The following is a 22,489-nucleotide window of genomic DNA, read 5'->3' as shown; positions in this document are numbered from 1 at the left end:
AGTTACTGTGTTTCATTGAATCTGATAAAACATTGTAAGACATAATTAATTTTGTATTCCATTAAGAAGACAAATATATGTATTTTATATATATATATATATATACACACACACACACACAAGTATATTGGTTGACACTGCCAACTGTTAGACTCATTCTATTTCAGAGATATTCAAGTGCAGAAAAATGTACATCTTAGAATAAGTGAAATATAGCATCTCTAAACACAGTAACTCCTGCTGTAATGAAATCCCATCACCTAGCAGAAAATGGAGTCTAGTTACATCTAGTTACTTATTTGAAATGTTTAATTCCTAGAAACTTCCTCCCTGGCAACTCAATTCCAATCTTTCTGTATACTGACCTTTAGTCAAAGATGGGACGTTTGTGAGAAGAACTGACGTTTTGGGTATTGCATGAACTGTCCAGAAAGGTATAATCATATAGATCCTACACAGCCTGCTTTGCTGGACAAATCGGCATTTTCTTGTGCGAGGCTGACATCTGCTGGACAAGTAACACTTGAGCAAAGCTTTGTTTTGCTATTTTAGAATAAATTAAAATTTTTGGCAGGGAAACCTAGCTGTGGTGCATATACTCCACATTTTCTATTCGAATTTGATAAGTTTAGCAGTTAATTTTCTTTTCAAATTTTGTATGCTGTGGCTGAGTTTCAATGAGCTTTAGAATGACAGCTTACCCTCAGGGCAACTTTAATATGTGAGGATAAAGCCCTTTAATTAAACTAGTCTTTCTTAACCCTCATGGGGTGTCAGAATCACTGTCTGTGAGAGACTGTTTATAAATATGGCCACAGCAACCCTCCCATTCCACATTGCCTTTTCATAGCGTGACTTTGCCACTCCTATTTAAAAAGTAAAGTCTGTTTTCCTTCCTTTTGAATCTAGGTTGGCTTTGTGCTTTGATTTCAGCAATAACATGTGGTAGAGGGGGCACTGTACAACTTAAAACGTATCCTTAAAAAGAGCCATTGCAACTTCAGTTTTTGCTGAACATCCACGTAAGAAAGACAAGTTAGACTGCTGAAGAATGACTCACCACATGGAGAGAGTGCCTGCCTGCCTGCCTGACAGTCAGCAGAGAGATTCAGCACCAAGGCTAGCGCCAATAGGGTGAGCCCATTTAGACCTTCTAGTCCAGCCCAGTCAACTAGCCAAAAACAGCTTGCATAAGTGAACCCAGATGAACCGAGCAGAAGAATCCCCCCCAGTAAACCCACTAAACAGCAAGAAATAATAAATAAGTTTTCCTTTAAGTCACTACATTTGGGGTGGTTTATTATGCAAAAATAGGTAACTGCTAACACTAGGAAACTTTTAAAGAAGAATAAACAATAATGCCCAAGTCCAAACCTAAGAGATTTGTATTTAATTCTATTAGGTGGAGTCCAGGAAATAGCAATTTTTTAAAAAGCCTGTAAGATTGGGATTCACTGATCTAAATATTTTGCCCATGATTACCTTTTCTAAAATCAGTAGCAGCAGCAACAGCAACGTCGTAACGGTTATTCCAGCATGGTGCATTACCTACACAAACTCTCTGTAAGGTTTCATGGGAGCAAACAAAGTTAAGTGAGCTTGGCAAGATTATTGAGCTAGTAGGAGGTAGGTCATTTGACTCCATATCTTAAATTTTTTCAACTACATATAGTAGATTGCTGTCTTCTGACATTTACCTCTTTTGTGAGTGACTGATACATACAAGCTACATATCTGGAGATGAAAGTTATGGGTAAGAGAGAACGTAGAGCGATTAGGACCCTAAACCCACAGATAATTAGAATTAAAGGAGTTAGAATCATAAAGACCTTTGTGACTCTGGACCAGTAACAATGAAATTTTGGGGTTAAACAAAAAGCTATTGGACTAGGAAGTGCAGTAAATAGTACTAAGACGTTCAAAATGGAGGGATCCCTAAGCAAGATGATTCATTTACTTAATTCAAGAAATATTTCAATTCTTCCTATCTTGGGAAAATCAGTATATCTGATGCCATATTCTCTGTGGTCCTAGCGGATAGGCAGTTGAAGTACCAGGAGATTAATTTCTGCTTAGTTTAAATAATAAATCTTTAGTCAAATTTTTCAAAAAATAAAGGAAAGCTCTGAAAGAGTTAATACTCGAAATTCATATCTAGAGGAAAGACATTTTAGCTGCAATAACTACCTACGTGAGATTCATTGTCCTTCTTTGAGGAGAGAAGGAGAGCTATGTACATCAGACCCTAGCTGCAGAATGGAACTCAGAGCCTAAATGAACATACATGTGAGATACATTGAGGACTCTTGCCTAAGTCCTATGATTTGGGCTGATTAGAAAGTAGCTAAAAGCAGGTGCTGGGGTATAAATCTCCATGGTTGGTCTTCATCTGGTTGGTCTTCACCTGTTGCAAACTACAATGCTTCTCAAACTTCAATGTGCAAGTAAATCACCTAAGAATCTTAATAAAATTTGATCCATTAGGTCGGGGGTGGGGAAGGGCTGGGATTCCACATTTCTAACAAAATCCCAAATGATGCTAATACTGCTGATCTGCAGACTACATTTTGAATATTAAGGTTATACAGAATTTTCCCCCCGAGCAACAGTTCTCAGACTGTGATCACCAGACCAACAGCATTGACAACACTTGAGAATTTGTTAGAAATGCAAATTCCTAGGCCCTGTCCAGATCTATTCAATCAGAAACTCTGGGAGTTGGGACCCAGCCATTTGTAGTGTCACAAGCCCTCCAGGTGATTTTGATGCTGAAGTTTGAGAACCACTGATCTAGAAAAGTATTTATCCAGCCATAATAGAATTACACTAGGAGCTTTAAAACAAAAAAATTCAGTCCCTGGGCTCCACGCCATACCAATTAAATCAGAAGGCAGGATGTGGGACACTTCACTGTGAGTATTTTTAAAAATCTCCCCATGTGCTTACAATGTGCAGTGAGGTTTGAGAAACACACACACACACACACGAGAGAGAGAGAGAGAGAGAGAGCTCCACTTCACTTACTTCCTGAGTCTTTGCCAGCAAAAGTCTGGTAGAGGTGGTGGCTTCTGGATCTGCTGGGCCAGTGGCTCTCTTCCTCCTCACTGTTGCTTTGCACCTGTAACCAAGATCCCGGCAGAACTCAGTCAGTGCCAGTGTTGGAGAAAAGTGCAGAATGGCAGATAGCTGTAAGGGGAAGAGGCTGAATGTACTTGAGAGACCTGGCCTCTTCTCTTGTGGTAGGAGCCTGGTAGTGAGGAAGGCAGGATCAGCTCTACATTCAATGAGAGGTGACATACATGCAAATGACACTGCAAATCATCATGGCTTCTCTTTGTGGCAAGGATCTGAGGGTTTTTCCTCGAGACTCTAGCACTTGATGGCAGTACTGTCCATAGACCCAGGCAAGAAGAATTCCAAGTTTTAGAGAGCTCATGGGATGAAGAGTTGGTGGACCTAGAGGGTGTGTCCACTTTGATCTTGTACTACCCCTTCTAGACCATGCTCTGGATACCCAGAATACCCCCAGATGCTATTCAAATGGCCCCAAGTCTGTTTCAGGGAAATGCATTGGCTTTGCCTCGTGTCTGTTCTCTCAAAGACCAGCCTTTCTCCTAGTGTATGCACTCCCAGGCCTGAGTGATGACTAATGGTGGTTATATGTGTGGGTAGGGGGTTTGTGGCATTTGTATATGCAGGCTGGGGTGTTCACATATGTATGTGCAAAATCCCTTATGGTGCAGGGCAGATCTGGCCATGGGAAGAGAAGGGGACAGGATGGGGAGGGTCTCTGCCCACCCTGCCATGTTCTAGCACTGAAGTCCTAAGAGTGAGAATTCTAGATTTGAACCTGAACTTCTAGGACTTTGCGGTTACATGCTTGTCAAGGTAGAAGAGAAGATTTTATTTAATCGTGTTTAGCCTAGTGTGTAACCTCTATCTGTACACTTGTGTGGATCCCACAAATGACAGGGGCAGGTGTGCTTGATGAGAAACTTCAGTGAAGATCAGATTAGATAAGGAATTAGAAAAATAGTGCTAGAAACCTGGGCACTCTTAAGAAACCAGGTTCATTTCTTTTTCTCCCTCCTTGTATATTAACCCATTCCCAAAGGTTTCTGAATATAATTCAAGAATTGAAAAAATAAAACAAATAAATAAATAAATAAGAATTGATATATCTGGCAAGGAAAAGGAGCCTGGATTTCCTTTACCCAAGGGAAGGAATCCACAGCCTTTCTCTGCCAGCCTCTCCCTCACTTTCAACCCACTCACCTCCAAGTCCAAAGTGTCCTGCAGCTGCTGGGTTAGAGATTGGTGCAGTTCTGTTCTCTCTTGGCCCTGTTTCCATTTCTGTTGGATGGTGGACAGGTCCAGTGATTTAACCTTCCTGCCCATGGGATTCTTCTGAAACAGACTCTTTCTTGCTCTGCTCTTTCTTTTCCAGAAGGTCTCATCCTTGGCTGAATGGGCTTCCTTACTGGTGGCTTGTAGACCCCACAGCTGTCTCTTTACCTGTGCAGGGTCTGTGCTCCACTGCAGATCTGCTCTGGGCAGAGAATGTGTGCAACAGGGGTTAGAATCCAGGGTTTCTGATGGTTCTTGCAATGTGGACATCCCCTGCTGTGTTTCCTCTTTAAAGCAGAGGGCACATGGACAGGAAGAAGTGGGCAGCTTTGTACCCCTGATGGGGGGCACAGGATCTCCCTGTGGGACTGGTCCAAACCCAGAGTCTTGCTGGAGGACCAACTTCTCTCCTCGCACTCTGTCCATCACTTCCCACACCACCTGGTCTAAACTGTTCCTTTTGGGGGTGTGGTCGGGTGGTGACAGCCTATCTCGTGGGCACGTGTACAGGCACATTTTGGAGATGGCTTTCCGGAGGCGCTCTCTGGGTGAGTGAGGTTCAGGTTCTGGGGCCAGAATCTTGATGGATGGCACATCAGTTGCGTTGCAATTCCAGAACATGTGGGATGGTGTGAACTTTTGGACAGGGGTCTTAGATACGTAGGAGTAGAGACAGAAGAAGGCATCGGCGGTGACGGCCAGTGTTTGCACTTGCTTAAACCTGCCTGAGTGCAAGGGTTGAAGATGGTGAGTCTAGGGGTCATCAGCAAATTACTTCTTGAATCTTTCCCTTCAATAGCCTTCCTAAAACCCAAAATTCAGAAAGAAGGTGCCATTTTCCCTACCAGCGTTTCTCCCATTTAGATTTCTGACACCCAGGATTCTCTTTCTTGACCTTCTTGACTTTTTGACTCCCTATCCCAAATAGTCCAAAAATTAATTCTATATGGGATGAAAAACTTTTCTGTATCTTGATTTAGCATATCCTTTCTGCTGTCAGTATACAATGGTCTCTATCACTGTGTTTGCCTTAGATGACAAACATGACTAAAAAGGGCAAAACTAACATTATTTTCTTACTAAGAAAACTTTAGGGTTATAGAAGTCTTCTTTGATAGCAGCAAATTTGAGGGATAGCAATTACTAGGCAATGGACAGGGGTAGAGAAATTTAGATGAACTATATCATTTCTGCTAGACTTTGCTTCTCAAAGTGTGGCCAGTAGTCCAGTAGCATTGGCATTACTAGGGAATTTATTGCAAATACAGACTCTCAGACTGTATCCCACACATTTACAATATCCTTCAGTAATTCATACATACACCCATGTTGGAAAAGCACTGTGATAAACCATATATCCCTTAAACTGTAAGTGTCCTAAAGGCAAGAATCATGTTTCTCTTGCCTAGCTGCTGTTCTTCCAGAATTTAACAACTAATTATGTACTTGGCACATAAAATAAATTCAATAAATCATCCTCAATCTTTAGTGTGCGTAAGAATCATCTAAAGTGCTTGTGCAAATACTCCAACTCAAAATCCTTGTTCCAGTAGGTGGAGCTCAGAAGCGTAGTTTTACCAAGTTTTTAAGTTGAATCTGTTGCAAAGAATCTGAAACAGCACTGTCAGAAACACTATGTTGGGGGGCTGTAAAACAATATAATTTCAAATATATTGTAACATATAGAATAAAATAGAGACTTTTATCCCTCATCCAGGTAGAGAAGCCCTCTCATATCCTTCCTTAGTATGGAATTGGGACAACTTAAATCATTGTTTCCCTAGACGTGGTCTAGGTATTATATATAAGAATCATCGGCGTGCTTACTTAACATAAATATTCCTGAGCCCTTCCTTCTCTGGAAGAAAAGCCTATGACTATGAATGTTTTATTAACTCCTGCACAATTTAACATAATTAACAGAACCACTGCCCTAAATGGAAATGATTTTAATGTAGTGGCTATAAACGGGGAACATTCAATAATTCCAACTGAGAAACAGAAAATGGGGACAAGATTTAAAGACATTGTTCCTATTTGATTCAGCTAAAAGAGAGAAGATCTAAAGAAAGTAATAGTGATATGAGGTCTCTTGAAGACAATTTCTTCAAGAGAGAGAAGAGAAGTCAAGTTCTCTATCTTCACTGAAGACAGCATAGGAAGAAACAGACACAAGAGACAAAGGGTCGAGTGAAGCTGACCAAGAGAAAGTAGTATTTAGAGCCACTGATCCCTGTTGTGAATGACTGCAGGCTGGGAGAGAAGTTGAGCATGTATCTGTGGTAACACTCACTGGCCAGCATGAGGCACGGGTCTTCCATCTCAATCCTCCGCACCTGGGACTTCAGGAAGAGCTGGAAATCAATGCCTTTGGCCTGAGACGGAGTGGTGAAAAATCGGGCAGGAATTCGAGAAGTGTCTTTGTGGTCCTCCTGGCCAAAGCCCAGACTGAAAAGGACATCTTCTGCATCTTCTTGCACCTTGTCCAGAATCTCTGAGATGCTGCAAAGAGGGGGTTTGGGTAAACAAGCAAAGCTTTGAGACACAGGGTAATCCAGAGTTATCTAATAAAAGTGTCAGGAGACTGAGATACCTTTCTGGCCATTTCTCCATCTACCACTGTGACGGAGAAAAGCTTTCACTGCTCTGAATCTAAACTCTCTGTCTGAAACATGGGAGTTACAATCTCGCCCTGGTTTAAAAACTGAACGAGATCCTGTCATGACTACAGTGATTACAGATGAATGAAAATTTCCTATGAGAGGGACCTGAAAAATCAAAAGCAGTCTAGATGCAAAGAAACCTTGCAGTTGTGTTATTAACCTGTCACTTCCCACTTGCACATACTGTGACACAGCTGGCTTTTGCCAAGCGCTTTGTAACTTGCTACCCAGCTTGTGCCAATGGCTGTGTGGAGCACCCAGGCAATGAGTGGGTAAGGAACATAAAACTCATTTTATTCTCACCCTGAGGATAAAATTTTATCTATACAGGTATGCTCAAAACCTGATTTTGAGAAGCAGGCCCCTTTACAGCACAATTTCAGGACAGAAGTCCTGCATTACAGACCAAACACTTTCTCTCCATCTCTGTCTCTCTCTCGGTATGGCACCAACATATGTCTACATCCAAAGCCTGGTAGCACCAAGCTGGGTGACACTAGAGCTCACCAACTATGTGCTCCAAACAACCATGTGGGCAGGGGAGCTGTGAATTATTGGAGGCTTTGACTAATCACTGTTACTCTCTTCAGAAAGGATGCTGGGCTTTTTGATCTAAATCGAGACCATCTTATTCAAGTAATAGCTGGATAATTCGAATACCTGGATCTATTCTCTTGCATTCCTCCTAACTGCCAATTTCTTTTTTTTTTTTTTTTTTTTTTGTGGTACGCGGGCCTCTCACTGCTGTGGCCTCTCCCGTTGCGGAGCACAGGCTCCGGATGCGCCATGGCTCACGGGCCCAGCCGCTCCGCGGCATGTGGGATCCTCCCGGATCGGGGCACGAACCCGTGTCCCCTGCATCGGCAGGCGGACTCTCAACCACTGCGCCACCAGGGAAGCCCCTAACTGCCAATTTTATCTTCATGATCCTAAGTTTCCTTATCTGAATTGTAGGCATACGACTAGATCACCGAGAAGGGGGTAGATCAAGGTGGCAGAGAAGGAAGACGCTGAGTTCACCCACCCCAACGAACAGATCGAAAATACATCTCCATGAGGAGCAACTCTCGCTGAAAACACATTGGAGACTGATACACTCTTACACAGCCAAGGCTGTAAAGCAAGATCTACATGGAATTGGGTAGGAAGAGTAGAGAAACAGTCAGGTCAGGACCTGCATCCCTGCAAGGGGACACAGAGGAAGAGGGGAAATTACATGGGCTCTGAGATCCTCCCTGGGGAGTGGGCGGTTCAAACCACAAATTGGGCACCCCAGCCCTAGGGTCTGATGCTGGGCAGAGGAGTCCCATTAGCTGGCTTGAAAACCAGTGGGACTAACAGGAGGGCTGCAGGAACCCTAGACTCTGCTCGCGAAGAGAGCGCACTCGCTCGCTGACTCCCTGAGACAAGGAGGAGGAAGCAGATTGAAAGTGCCTTGACTTTGGCCATCTTCCTGTGACCCACACGGGGCACCCACTCTAGTCCCTCTTGCTCCATGGTGCAGCTCTCCACTAGGGTGAAGGCTGCCATTACTGAGAAGAGTGTGTAGCTGTGGGCGATGGAGCTGGCTTGGACCTGGCGCTACATCTGAACCGGGCAATGGCAGCCATTACTGGCGCTCCCAGCAGAGGCAGATGGAGAGCGGTCTGGAACTCCGACTCGTGTGCCAGGACCGCTCCCCAACGGGCCCTTGCTTGCAATGGGCACCTGCCCCAGCCCTTCTTGCTCCAGCTCTGCTCCCCTCTGGGGCGAAGGTACCAATGCTGGGATGCAGGAGAGCACACACTCAGAGGGAATGGAACCAGCTCAGACCTGACCCTCAGGAATTCTGCTCCAACAACTTAGGACACAGTCTTGCCCCGGATAGGGTGCTGTGAGCCACTGAGCACAGGAGAAGCCCTGGCTCACGCCAGGCTCTGGCTCTAGCCCTTCCATCTCCAGCCACAGCTTCCACTAAGGTGACAGCTGCCAGCACACCTCGGGGGGGAGAGGTGACTTGTGTCCACTTCAGACCCGGTTATAAAGCTATAGTCATCAGAGCAGTTTGGTAGGGCACAAAAGCAGATATATAGATCAATGGAACAGAATAGAGAGCCCAGAAAAAAAAACCATGCACTTATAGTGCATGAGTATACAATGGGGAAGCAAGAGTATCCAATGGGGAAAAGACTGTCTCTTTAATAAGTGGTGCTGGGAAATTGAAGAGCTACATGTAAAAGAATTAGAAAATTTTCTCACTCTGTATAAAAAAATAAACTCAAAATGGGTGAACACTGTTCCATAAGAACAGAAGTCATAAAACTCCTAGAAGAAAACACAAGCAGAACACTCTTTGACATAAATTGTAGCAATATTTTCTTGGATCTCTCTCATAAGGCAAAGGAAACAAAAGCTCAAATGGACAAATGGCACTTAATTAAACTTAAAGCCTTTTGCACAGTAAAGGAAATCACTGATAGAATGAAAAGACAACTTACTAAATGGGAGAAAATATTTTCAAATGATATGACTGATAATGGGTTGATATCCAAAATGCATAAATAGCTCATACATCTCAATATCAAAGAACAAAGAACGTAATTAAAAAATGGGCAGAAGACCTCAATAGACATTTTCCCAAAGAAAACATACAGATGGCCAGTAGGCACATGAAAAGATGCTCAACATTGCTAATTATCAGAGAATTGGAAATCAAAACTACAATGAGGGGCTTCCCTGGTGGCGCAGTGGTTGAGAGTCCGCCTGCCAATGCAGGGGACACGGGTTCGTGCCCCGGTCCGGGATGATCCCACATGCCGCGGAGCAGCTGGGCCCGTGAGCCATGGCCGCAAAGCCTGCGCGTCCGGAGCCTGTGCTCCTCAACAGGAGAGGCCACAGCAGTACCTTTTTTTTTGCGTACCGCAAAAAAAAAAAAAAAAAACTACAATGAGGTATCACCTCACACCAGTCAGAATGGCCATCATCAAAAAGTCTACAGGGCGGGCTTCCCTGGTGGCGCAGTGGTTGCCGAGTCCGCCTGCCGATGCAGGGGACACGGGTTCGTGTCCCGGTCCGGGAGGATCCCACGTGCCGCGGAGCGGCTGGGCCCGTGAGCCGTGGCCGCTGAGCCTGCGCGTCCGGAGCCTGTGCTCCGCAACGGGAGAGGCCACAACAGCGAGAAGCCCGCATACCACAAAAAAAAAAAAAAAAAAAAAAAAACGAAAAAGTCTACAGGGCTTCCCTGGTGGCACAGTGGTTAAGAATCCGCCTGCCAATGCAGGGTACATGTGTTTGATCCCTGGTAGGGGAAGATCCCACATGCCGTGGAGCAACTAAGACCGTGCGCCAAAACTACCGAGCCTGCACTCTAGAGCCCAAGAGCCACAACTACTGAGCCCACATGCTGCAACTACTGAAGCCCACGCGCCTAGAGCCTGTGCTCCACAACAAGAGAAGCCACTGCAATGAGAAGCTTGCGCACTGCAATGAAGAGTAGCCCCGCTCGCCGCAACTAGAGAAAGCCCACGTGCAGCAACAAAGACCCAACACAGCCAAAAATAAATTTAAAAAAAAATGTGTACAAATAATAAATGCTGGAGAGGGTGTGGAACAAAGGGAACCCTCCTACACTGTTGGTGGGAATGTAAATTGGGAAGTCACTATGCAGAACAGTATGGAGATTCCTCAAAAAAAACAAAAACAGAGTTACCATATGATCCAGCAATCCTACTCCTGGACACATATCCAGAAAAGATGAAAACTCTAACTTGAAAGATACATTCACTCCATTGTTCATAGCAGCACTATTTACAACAGCCAAGACATGGAAGCAACTTAAATGTCCATCAACAGATGAATGGATAAAGAAGATGTGGTATATATATATATATATATATACACACAATGGAATATTGCTCAGCCATAAAAAAGAATGAACTAATGCCATTTACAGCAACATGGATAAATCTAGAAATGATCATACTAAGTGAAGTAAGTCAGACAGAGACAGATAACTATCACATGATATCACTTATATGTAGAATCTAAAAAAATGATTCCAATGAACTTATTTACAAAACAGAAATAGACTCACAGACATAGAAAACAAACTTAAGGTTACCAAAGGCGATAGCAGAGGATGGGGAGAGATAAATTAGGAGTTTGCAATTAACACATATACACTACGATATATAAAACAGTAAACAATAAGGACCTACTATGCAGCACAGGGAACTAGACTCAATATCTTGCAATAACCTATAATGGGAAAGAATCTGAAAAAGAATATATATATATATATATATATATATACACACACACATATATATGTGTATATATATATCTGAATCACTTTTCTGTACACCGGAAGCATTGTAAATCAAATATACTTCGAGAAGACTTTTCATGCAGATATTTGAGTCTCATCTCCAGAGATTCTGTGTTAACTGAACTGGGGTGTTGCCAGGGCTAAGGTTCAATAAAGACAAATCACTAAAGGTAGTTAAGAGCTAATAAGGTCTCAAGTTCAAACTCGGACTCCAAATTCCAAACAATTTTGATTATAGCACACTAGTTTTCATCACTTTCCATCTTGTTTTAAAGTTATTTGTGTGCGTATTTTGTTCACCCTATAGGCTTGGTGGGCTCCTGCGGGCAAACTCTTTGTCTGCTTCATCTTCAAATTCCACACAGTCATTGCCTGGCCTGCATTTGGGGGTACAAAATTATCTGAATGAATCAATGTTTTATTGCCTCAATCAACCAATCAATCAATCAATTAATACATTTATTGATTGTTTACTGAGTACTTATAAGTCCAGGAACTGTGATGGTACCGATACTACACCTCCTGGGGTACAAGGTTCAGGGGAGGAGACACCTGTATTTTACACACAGCATCCAGCTCTGAGCAGCAGATTCCTCTCTGCATCCCTGCTATTCTTGAAGCAAATATTGTTATGCTTGTCAAGTATGTGACTACATAAAAGCTCTAGCAGTATATCCCAGAAAAAAAACTGGCAACGGTTCTTAGTTCCATTCTCTTCTACCTCTCATCTTCCCCGCCCTTACACCCCTGCCAAACTTGGCACCTACCTTGAACTAGTCTTGTTGGTCCCACCAGTCATGCTACTGGAAGCCAAACTGCAGCCAAGATCCAGTAGCTGCCCAGGCCGGGCTGTCTCCAGGAAGCTCCTGCAGGGATCAACGCTGAAGTCATACTAATCTTGTGAGCAGTCTGCACCCTGGTTCCTAGACAGGCCCTGCTGGGCACTGTCACTCCATGCTGGGTACCTTTGAACCATCTACTGTAAAAACTCAATCTATGGTCTCATTCCGAGTTGGAAATCTCACCCTCTATTGTGAATCTGCAGCTCTTTGTTTTTAATTTCTTGGACTCTGACACCCACCCCAGTTCAGTAGGTCCTGAAGGAGACATCGTTCAGCCTGGCTCAACCGAACACTTACCTGGAGAAGAGTTTGCTGTTGGCGGCCAACAGTGTGGCTGGACAAGGAACAGAAAGGCAAAGAAAAAGTTAGAAGGGAAAATGCAAATCACCTAGGCTGTCCCTCTGAGTTTAAAACTCAGCCCCCTCTGCTCCCCTCTGCCACTACTATAGGCCCCTGAATCCCATGAACTCTGTTCTTTATATAAGTATCTGAAGATTATCAAACACAGACCTGGACAAATATAGCAGAGAAAAACTGGCCCCGAGCCTCTGAACTTCTGAACCATGCCTGGTGTCCAGACAAGAGTTTCTCTGTCCTGAGGAGGACAGAGTCATTCAGGCACCCAGGCTAGTGTTCCTGCCTCACCACGTGAGTCTCTACGGGTCCCAGAGGACACTGGTAGGTTGCGGTACCTCCATCCTTTATCCCAGCCCTTATTTTCCTCCAATGGAGTCTCTCTCTTACACCCAGTACTCAGACTGCCTGGGGCTTCCTATACAGAAAACCATCTCAAAGATGTCTGGGCAGCCACTTTTATGGTGACTTTATATATTCAGGGGCCAAAGGAAAGCTCCAATGATGGACCAGTAGATGTCTTGATAGGCTGGTGAGGAAGTATTTCTGGGCATGTGACACTTTCTGAGTTTTCCATTAGATCATAGGAGATGGCTCTTTCCCTGCAGATAAGACTCCAGGGATGGGCTGCTTCTTTCTGCAGTTCTCCCCTTCCATTCTATCCTTAATTCATCCAGTAGATAGCCTCTTCCTCAATTCCAGCCTCAGAGAGCTGCGCCACTTACCTTCTGCTCCGAGGGTCAAGTCATCTTCAAAGCTGGTTCCATGGCTGGGGCACCCTGTCAGATAATAAGGCAAAGGCTGCAGAAAATCAGGCTTGGACTCACACACACACGCACAATCACACATTAGTATACACATCTACAACCACACAATTACATCATACATCCACATGTTTGAAAAACTACCCCAGCCACACAGATACTAACTCAGAAGTCACATTCATATTTTGATTTAAAAAATCACGTAAAAACTCACCTATAATTAACCTGTCCCCTATATCACACAGTCACGCACACAGTCCTCTGCCAAAGAACAGGCACATGGGGGTATGCACTCACACATACACGTACATACATAGACACACATTTTATTTTATTTTGAATTTTATTTTATTTATTCTTTTATACAGCAAGTTCTTATTCGTTATCCATTTAATACATAGTAGTGTATATATGTCAATCCCAATCTCCCAATTCATCCCACCACCACACCCCCGTCACTTTTCCCCCTTGGTGTCCATATGTTTGTTCTCTACATCCACACATATTTTATAAAGCTCGTTTTCCATAGCAGTGGTTGTTCGCTGAGCAGCCACTAACAGGAGCTAACCTTTGAGGACTAGTCAGCCTGTGGGCTCTGACCCAACACTTGCTCTATCCTCTGGGCCTCCTGGACTGTCTTATGACCACTAATAGGTGTTCTGTAGGCAGTGAAAAGATAGCATCTTACGCACGCATGCACACGTGCACACACACACACACACACACACACACACACAGCCGTGTCACTGTCTAAGGTAGAGGAACCAGAGGAGAAAGAACAGAGCCTCTGCTTACCGTTGTGGATCGGCTGTCCTGCTTCCTCAAAAAACCCTTCTTCAAAGTATCTAAAAACCAAAAAGAATCTCATAGGTTTAAATCACTACATTTTCGAAAGGGCTTTTCTTCAAATATTTCCCACAAGTTCACATAATTTTCCAATGAGAGTCAGTAGTATTTAAATTGCTTTTATGTTGAAGAAAATGGAGAGTGATGATTTGACTGACAAATCCATAGAGGTAGTCAGAAGGTGCTGTATTTTATTTTATTTTATTTTATTTTTTGTTCATCACATTTATTCATTTTCATCCTAATTAATAATAAATAGAATTAGTTAAAGCAGGAATAATGGATTTGAGATTTGTTAGATAATGGATTTGAGAGTTGTTAGAGATCTTGCCAACACAGAGACACACAACACAATTTCTTACATAAAATAATTTTACATCCCAAGGAAATTATCAGTATGATACACACACACACACACACACACACACACACACACACACACACACACACACATATATATACACACATAAAACTTCATAAACTGCCAAGGTGCTGTATTTTAGATTGTGCTGCCATTGTGCTGATAACAGTGTCCCAAGTCAGTTTAGCAATGATTCTTCAGTAGCTAAGAAATAGGAAAGATACGGAAGCAAAACTGGAGAAATATATTTACAGAAGCAGGGGTCTGGGTGCCATAAACTTTCCATCAGAAATACAAATATTGAAACTAAGAAAAAACTCTTAGGAGGTCATCTTATCTACCTACACCTCCTTCCTTTTCTTTGAACCCCATTGTCGCTGAATATCACGTCTTTCCGGAAGCAGCAGGAACCGCATCTTGGTTAGAGATTACATTTCTACATTTTGAGATATGGGCTTGTCAAACATTTACTGTCTCCACAGGAAGAACAATTGGAATTCAGCATACATGGTAGTGAGAAACAACTTAAATGAGGAAGAAATTCGCTGTCTCAAACGGGTGACTGAAGTTGTCTGTGAAAAAGCTTTGAACAGGGACTGGAGCACCTGGACTCCAGTCCTGGCTCCTGGCTGCTGCTATGTTCCCAAATATTAAGTAAGGGGATTTAAATGCCTAGATATTATCATTATCTAAGTTCACTTCAAACACCGACATGTTGTGAGTTTTATAGTTGGCTTTCCTGAAAGTTTTAAAAATGGAAGTTGCACATGATGCTTTGAATGTAATCTCAAATGGAGGCTGGAATAGAGAAGAGTTGTTCAAGTGAGTTAACAGGGAAACTGCCTGGAGAGCATCCATTGGAGCTGGTCTTAAACGAGCCTTCTCCTTTATCAGTCTCCAGAGATCTAGGCACCTCTCAGGCTATTGGAGTATCAGTTCACGAAATGTTTATTAATGAAAATGGGCTTACAGACTCAACGTCTGTAGAACGAGCTGTGTTTAATTTTACAAAACAAATCCCTACATATATAGACATCTTTTGCTGGTACTTTCCTTTCAATAGTGAAAAAATCAACAATATTGTCTAAAATCTGGATTTTTACATGTCCTCATGAGAAAAACTGTACGTCAATATATGCTATAAAATGTGGAATGATACTCAAGGTAATTAAGAATGGGTAACTAATAAACACAACTAGAACTACAAATACATACTTCTCTTCCTAATATATAATTACATAAAGATATATATTATAATACTACAAACGTGTCAGTGTATATATAACATTACAAATATTAGTATAAATTAATATTTCCTATTACTATTAAAAGACATTATGATAACAATATAGTCAACTACTAGAATGCTGAGATCTACTGTTGCATTTAATGCTTGTGCTGTAGCTACACAGTAATGCAACTACTAAAGCCTACAATTACTATAACTACAATAAAACACACTACTGTTACACTTCTAGGTACGCAATCAATGGAAATGCCTGTATACGTTCACCAAAAGAAACAATGTTTATAATAACTCAGAACTGGCAGACCTCCAAATCTCTAGTTATTGTAAAACGGATAAATTGCACGATCAATAGACAATGCTACACAACAATGGAAAAGAATGAGCTATTGCTGGATGCAAACACGTGGATGAACATCACAAACATAATGCTGAACAAAAAAAAGACACATAAAACAGTGCATATTTTATGGTTCTATTTATATAAAGTTTAAAAAGTCCAAAATTTATCTTTGATGCTACAAGTCAGGGTACTGGTTACCCTTGGAAGCAGGGCAGTGAACAGAAGGGGACAGAAGGAGCTTCTGGAGTGCTGGTGATGTTCTATTTCAGATTTCATCACTACATTCCCTTTGAGAAAATTCATTGAACCGTGTATTTAAGACTCGTTTATTTTTCAGTAAACACTTTATACTTCAACACAATTTATATTGCTATTATTTTATATTTATATGTATCCATATGTATATTTATATTTACATACAGCTTTATTTAGGTATAATTGATACACAAGGAGCTGCACATATTTAATGTGTGCAATTTGATGAGCTTGGACATAGGTAAACACTGGTGATACCATCCATCACCCATCGAACTAACAGACACATCCAACAACTCCCAGAGTATCCTTATTTCCCTTTGATTTTTTTTTTTTTTGGAAGTAAGAACACTTAATATGAGATTTACCCTCTTAACAAATTTTGAAGTGCACAATACCACATTGTTAGCTATAGGCACTATGTTATACAGCAGGTCGCTAGAATTTATTCATCTAGCATAGCTGAAATTTACATCCATTGAGTTGCACGACAATTTATATTAAAAAGAAAAATGCTACTGATATGTATGCTATACTTCAATAAAATTTACATTAAAAATACCACTGATAAAATTCCTTATTTGCCCAAAGCAAAATTTAGTAACACAATATTTGTTGGGTGTGCATCTTTCATTTCTGTTTTCTAGCTGTGCCCTACCAGGCATGTCCATAGTCTCTAGATGAGGACCAGCTCAGGCTGACCCTTGTGATGGTATGCTTTTCTGTGTGTATGTGGAATACACCACAGAAGTATGGACATAGGCCTGGATCTGTTGATCCATGCTCAGCTCCTCTGAGCATGGTGGTTTGAAATTTCATGTCCCTCATCCAAGTCCCAGGCCTTTCATGAGTTATCGCTTAGGACATAAAATCAATGACTAGAGACTAGATCCATAGCTGCTCCTCTCCGCATTTGTGCTGAAAGGTCCCTTAGCATCATTTCAAGTCTGACATAGAAGAGCCAAGCTACTGCTCTTCCTGTATACCCAATTCATAAACAAAGAGTAGGGAGGAGGATTGGACTGTGAGAAGAAGCATGTAGCTATTTTTAGCTTCTTCCAGAAATTTCCATAGATTTTGCCTGCAAAGACTGATGGAATAAAAATTCATTTTAAGGCAAGACAAAAAATTTTTTTCTGCCCATTTTGGCCTCCTTCCTCCCCTCTGGTGTGCACTGTGCACCTGCATTATGCATTAACCAGACCTCTGCAATGGCAGAAATATCTGCTCGACCGTAGAGATCAATTTTTCTTCTTCTGGCACCAGCCATGTAACGCCCTAGATGATATTTCTTTCTCAATCCTACGTATGGGGTCGTGATGACCCACCTCTCGCCTTGTACGTGCAGACATCTTTGGTGAACTTTATGTACAATTCCAATATGTCATTTCCCTTAAAGATAGGGACTGGTGCAGAACAGACTGGTCAGATGACCTGGGGAGATACAGGGCAGCACCTAATAGAATTTCTTAGCTTCAATACTTACTTATGACCTATTAATGTTACTAGCTACGTTACTTGTAATCTTATTTTAAAAGATTATTTTTTCTTGCATTACCATATGTGTAACTGAGCTTCAGATCAAATTAATGATGATTAGGTGACTTGAAAAGATTGATCAAATATGTAGTTCTATAAGATCAGTGATAGTGTAAGTCTAGATATAGGAAGAAACAGCAAGAGGAAACAATTTCCTGGACCATAACAGACCCGTAAGACAGGTGGTCCAGAGGCTTTCGGCTACTGTTAACAAGGCCTAGTCCAGTAATAGTACATTGAGTGGCCTATCAAAGAAGTCCTCACCTGACCTGGGAATAAGCATTCCTAGTGCCATGGGACAAACTGGTCATGAAATGCCTCTCAAAGCTTGGTCGAAATGAAGACTGAAAGGGAAGGGATTGTAAAATGAAGAATGTTGCCCACCATCCAGTTCTACAAGAATCAAGTCATTAGCCACTGCAATCGCTGACCTACAATACACCTTGAAGGAATTTCAGGGCAAAGATCAGGAGAAGGCACTTTTGCGCTCTGGGAAAACTGACAGAACTGGCCCTCAGATAGTTAGATATTTTCAGGAGAAGTTTTACTCCCATTCCTTCCTAACTTTCTTCCTTCCTAGAGGTAATCACTGTCCTAAGGTTGATATGCATCCTATCTGGACACACTTTTCCGATAAATAAAAGGATACAGATAGATGCCAGGTAAATAGATAGATGGACTTATTTTGTGAAATTTTAAAGTAGCATAAAACTCATCTTTATAAACTTCATGTAGGGGAGCAAAATTTGCCACCCTGAAATGTCTCTTTGGCATGTGGATTATTTCAAGCTGAAGACAACCAAGGCTCAAAAGACTCAGGAAGAAACTTTGACCTTCTGCCTTAGCTGCCTAAAGAATTTGGATAGAGGGACTGTTACAGGAATAGAGATCTCACTAGAGAATATGAACTAGGTGTGTTGGAAATCAGAGTCTGCTTAGTATCCCATTGTCTTTACATAGTCCAGTAAATGTTTGTTTACCAAACATTTGCTTTTTCATCTCCGTGTCAATTGCCTTCCTCCCCTTTGAAGTCCCAAACCACTATCCCCAATATCATCTTTTGTCTTTAGCTGAGGATGGTATTTAAGGGGAGGGTTTCACCATTTTGGTGAGTTACTCAGTTCTCCGGGGTGTCTCCCATGTATACATGTTTAAACTTTTGTTTGATTTTCTCCTGTTAATCTGTCTCATGTCAATTTAATTCTCAGATTAAAGAATTAAAGAAGGACCTAGAAAGACGGGTAGAGGAAAATTCTTTCCTCCCTGACACTCACCACTCACATACTACTACAAAGTATAAAGCACTTGTACACATAGATCATTTAAATCTCACAAGAATCTTTTGGAACTTTATTATTCTAGCTCTCCACTTTACAGAAGAGGAGTCTGAGATAGAATTTCAGTTGTTTGCTTACAGCTGGTTATACAGATGCTTAGCACAAGAATTAGGCTCAAATCTTGGAGCCTTTCCACTCACCAGACTACATTTTCATCATAAATTTTGGTTCAGGGTTTATCCTGGTAGAATATAGGTAGGGAAAGGTGATTTCTGGAATTTACAATCTTGTATTTCTGGGAATTTATTCTTTTCAACTAGAATGTAGTATGTTTGTGGTCAAGGAACATATTTTAAACTACTTGGCACCCCTCTAGGCCATTTAGACAATCAGACAGTTAGCAAACGCACGGTCGGTAATTAATTATTGACTTGAATTGATAAGACTGAAGAATAGTTAATGGGATAAAGACAGTAACTGAGCCCACTGGTTCTCCTGTACGTATCTGGAGAAGCATTTTAAATCCTAGGACAGTTCTCACACACCCAAACCTGCAAACACTACCACCATCCATTCACTTCCCTATATTTTGATTACCCTTAATAAACTTTGAAATTCTGAACCAGATTATGACAATAAAGACAACATGTTTTGTACACAACAAAAACACAAAATAAATTCTTCCTTGCCTTACCTCCCAGGGCAGAGTTAAAATAAACAACCTTGGATTATACAGTGTTATTTATTTCCTACCAAATAAGCCAGGATGGGTTTATTCATATGTTAATAAACAAGTTTAGATGAAAGGCTATATACAGCTTGAAACATTTCTGAAGAGGAAATAAAGAGTAGGAGGGAGTTATAAGTTCTGAGAATTCATTATCACACAAATGATCACACTTAAATAGGTCACAGAAGCTTTCCCTCCGGGTCTGGGTAGACTGAACCTAAAATGGTACAGGCAGAGGGCGTGTAGGGTTTCAAATTTTAAAGTGTTTCTCAGGAAAGAGGTACTACATTTTGCCTTGAAGTACCTGCTCCAATTCGTCACTGCTTTGAATGACTGGGGTAAACCCTTAGCCCCTCTTCGTGTGTTCTTCAGTAGAAATAAACAACATAATGATTCATAATGAAGAAATACTCTGACCATAAGAACAATTAGGTTTCTAAGTCCTCTTTTGTTACACAGTGTAAAACTCCAGTCTGAAGGGAAAAGCAATGGAGCAGGAATCTGGAATTTAGCCCAGCTCTCCCCTGTGGCTACCCATTTCCATCCTTCTTAGTTTTAGACCAGGTCCAGCCTGTACTTCCAGATCCTCACCCTAACTTAGTCTCAGCCCAGAGATGCACTTGATTCAGAGCCCCAATCCCCACACCCACCCCAAATCTTTACAATCCCCTCTCCCTTATTTCAACCTCACTTCTAATCATTACGCCCAATTAAAATTCATGTCCCTGCGCTCTGAGTTCTCAAGAGTCAGAGCCTGTTAACACACCCAACCATCAACCACGCTCAGTCCAGCTGCCTCGCCAGCACTTACCCACAATCCTGCAGCCAGTCTTCAATCTTGTTGATTGGATTCCCTAGAAAAGCCAGACATCAGATCACCGTGGAAACTGAAGGAAATCAGATTTCCTCCCTGAAATTCACCCCATTCCACAAACATCATTATATAAGCCACCTCATGACTCCTTTTTGTTCCCATAAAACTTTTCTTTAAGATAAAAGAGGAATATACCCGTGTATAAAAATAGTGGATAGGGCTTCCCTGGTGGCGCAGTGGTTGAGAGTCCGCCTGCCGATGCAGGGGACAGAGGTTCGTGCCCCGGTCCGGGAAGATCCCACATGCCGCAGAGCGGCTGGGCCCGTGAGCCATGGCCGCTGAGCCTGCGCGTCCGGAGCCTGTGCTCCGCAACGGGAGAGGCCACAACAGTGAGAGGCCCGCGTACCGAAAAAAATAAATTAATAAATAACGGATATTTCTTCTCTCTCTGCCTCTGTGCCCCCTTTCTCCCAGAAACTTGGAAAATACCCCAAGGTTTGGGAACAGGAATAGATCCTTCTCTTCAAAAAAAAAGGAAAAGAAAAAAAGAAAATAAAAAGCACAATTTTGCGTTTGTGCTTTTTGTTTCCTACCAAATAAGCGAGGGTAGGTTCACTTACATAAGATTTATTTTTAAATTTATTTTTTACTTTTTACTCTTATGTCTGCAGCGTCATTGGAACCTAAAAGAAGCTCTGAGAGGCATGTGGAAAAGGTACTATTACTATTTCAGGTACTAATACTTCAATTAGACAAGCATGTCCTAGAGCGGTGAGTGACTTGCCAAAGGTCACGTCACACAGCTGAGTTGCAGCCAGAGTCCAGGCACCCAGATTGCGTGTAACCTTGTTACACAGACACAGAAACACTCCAAACATTCATAGAGAACCCTGGCCTCGGATCCTCACAGATAGCTGCTCAGGACGAGGCAAAAGTGTGCCTCTTCCTTTTTCCTAATCTTATGCTGTTTCTTTCTCACATAATTCATGCCTCATATTACTATACTCATCTTCCCTTAAACTCATTTAACCCAGTCAAAATAAGCCTTGTGGTGGTGGGGGGGGGGGGCTAGCCTAAACCCAGGACCCGCTGCCCGCACTGCAGACCTGGGCATCTGGCACGTTTTCCATATCACAAGAGAACGTGCAAGTCTGTTTGATGTCTAATGGCCTCTTACCTTCCTGGAAAACATCATCCAGGCCAGAAGGCTCGGGATCTGGGACACCCTGCAGGGCTGCGGCAGCCTCCTCTTCCAGGACCTGGGTCTGCCAGTGCCGGCTCTGTCGGAGCCAGGCCCGTCGCCTCTCCCAGGATGTGGGGCTCAGCACAGAGCCCTCCATGGCGCTGGTTCAGACTTCAGGGCCTCCCGCCACAGGGATGCTGTCCTGTGAGTTGGAACACAGTGCTGCTGCCTCATCCTCTGGTCAGTAATCACCACTCCCAGGGCTGTCCCCACATCTTCCCAGCTCTGCAGAAAGGAGCGTAACCCTCTGCCCGTTCCGGAGGAGGGAGGAGATGTCTGGTTCCTCCTCCATATTCCAACGAAAGGAATGCGCTGAGCAATCTAAACACCAGGTCTTCCAAGTTTGGAAACTGGAAATATCATATGATTTAAGGGACACTGAGAAAGCGCTTCTGACTTGAGAGTTGCTACTTCTCATGATAGGTGAAATGCTGTATTAGAAAACATTTTCTTTAGTTCTTAAGAATTTTGTCTCCCAGAATCTTCCATTGTAATTAAAATATCTTTAAATTTGCAATGTGTAAATTTCACTTTATTTGATCCTCATAAAGATACATGA

General features: G+C 42.2%; 1 protein-coding gene across 1 annotated transcript in view; it reads right to left on the bottom strand.

Annotated features, from left to right (window-relative positions):
- Window positions 1-22,027, bottom strand: part of TESPA1 (thymocyte expressed, positive selection associated 1) — a 31,106-nt gene extending 9,079 nt beyond the window's left edge. The window contains exons 1-9 of the mRNA XM_060165095.1: window positions 21,865-22,027; window positions 20,685-20,727; window positions 14,072-14,121; window positions 13,238-13,291; window positions 12,456-12,492; window positions 12,084-12,182; window positions 6,641-6,849; window positions 4,276-5,072; window positions 3,025-3,118 (exon numbers count right to left, since the gene is read on the bottom strand). Coding sequence (XP_060021078.1) covers window positions 3,025-3,118; window positions 4,276-5,072; window positions 6,641-6,849; window positions 12,084-12,182; window positions 12,456-12,492; window positions 13,238-13,291; window positions 14,072-14,121; window positions 20,685-20,727; window positions 21,865-22,027 — 1,546 coding nt within the window. The remainder of the gene's footprint in view (window positions 1-3,024; window positions 3,119-4,275; window positions 5,073-6,640; window positions 6,850-12,083; window positions 12,183-12,455; window positions 12,493-13,237; window positions 13,292-14,071; window positions 14,122-20,684; window positions 20,728-21,864) is intronic.
- Between the last annotated feature and the right edge of the window lie 462 nt (window positions 22,028-22,489).

Source organism: Lagenorhynchus albirostris, chromosome 11, assembly GCF_949774975.1.
Source record: "Lagenorhynchus albirostris chromosome 11, mLagAlb1.1, whole genome shotgun sequence".
Lineage (NCBI taxonomy): Eukaryota > Metazoa > Chordata > Mammalia > Artiodactyla > Delphinidae > Lagenorhynchus > Lagenorhynchus albirostris.
This window is presented reverse-complemented; position numbering and strand designations above follow the sequence as displayed.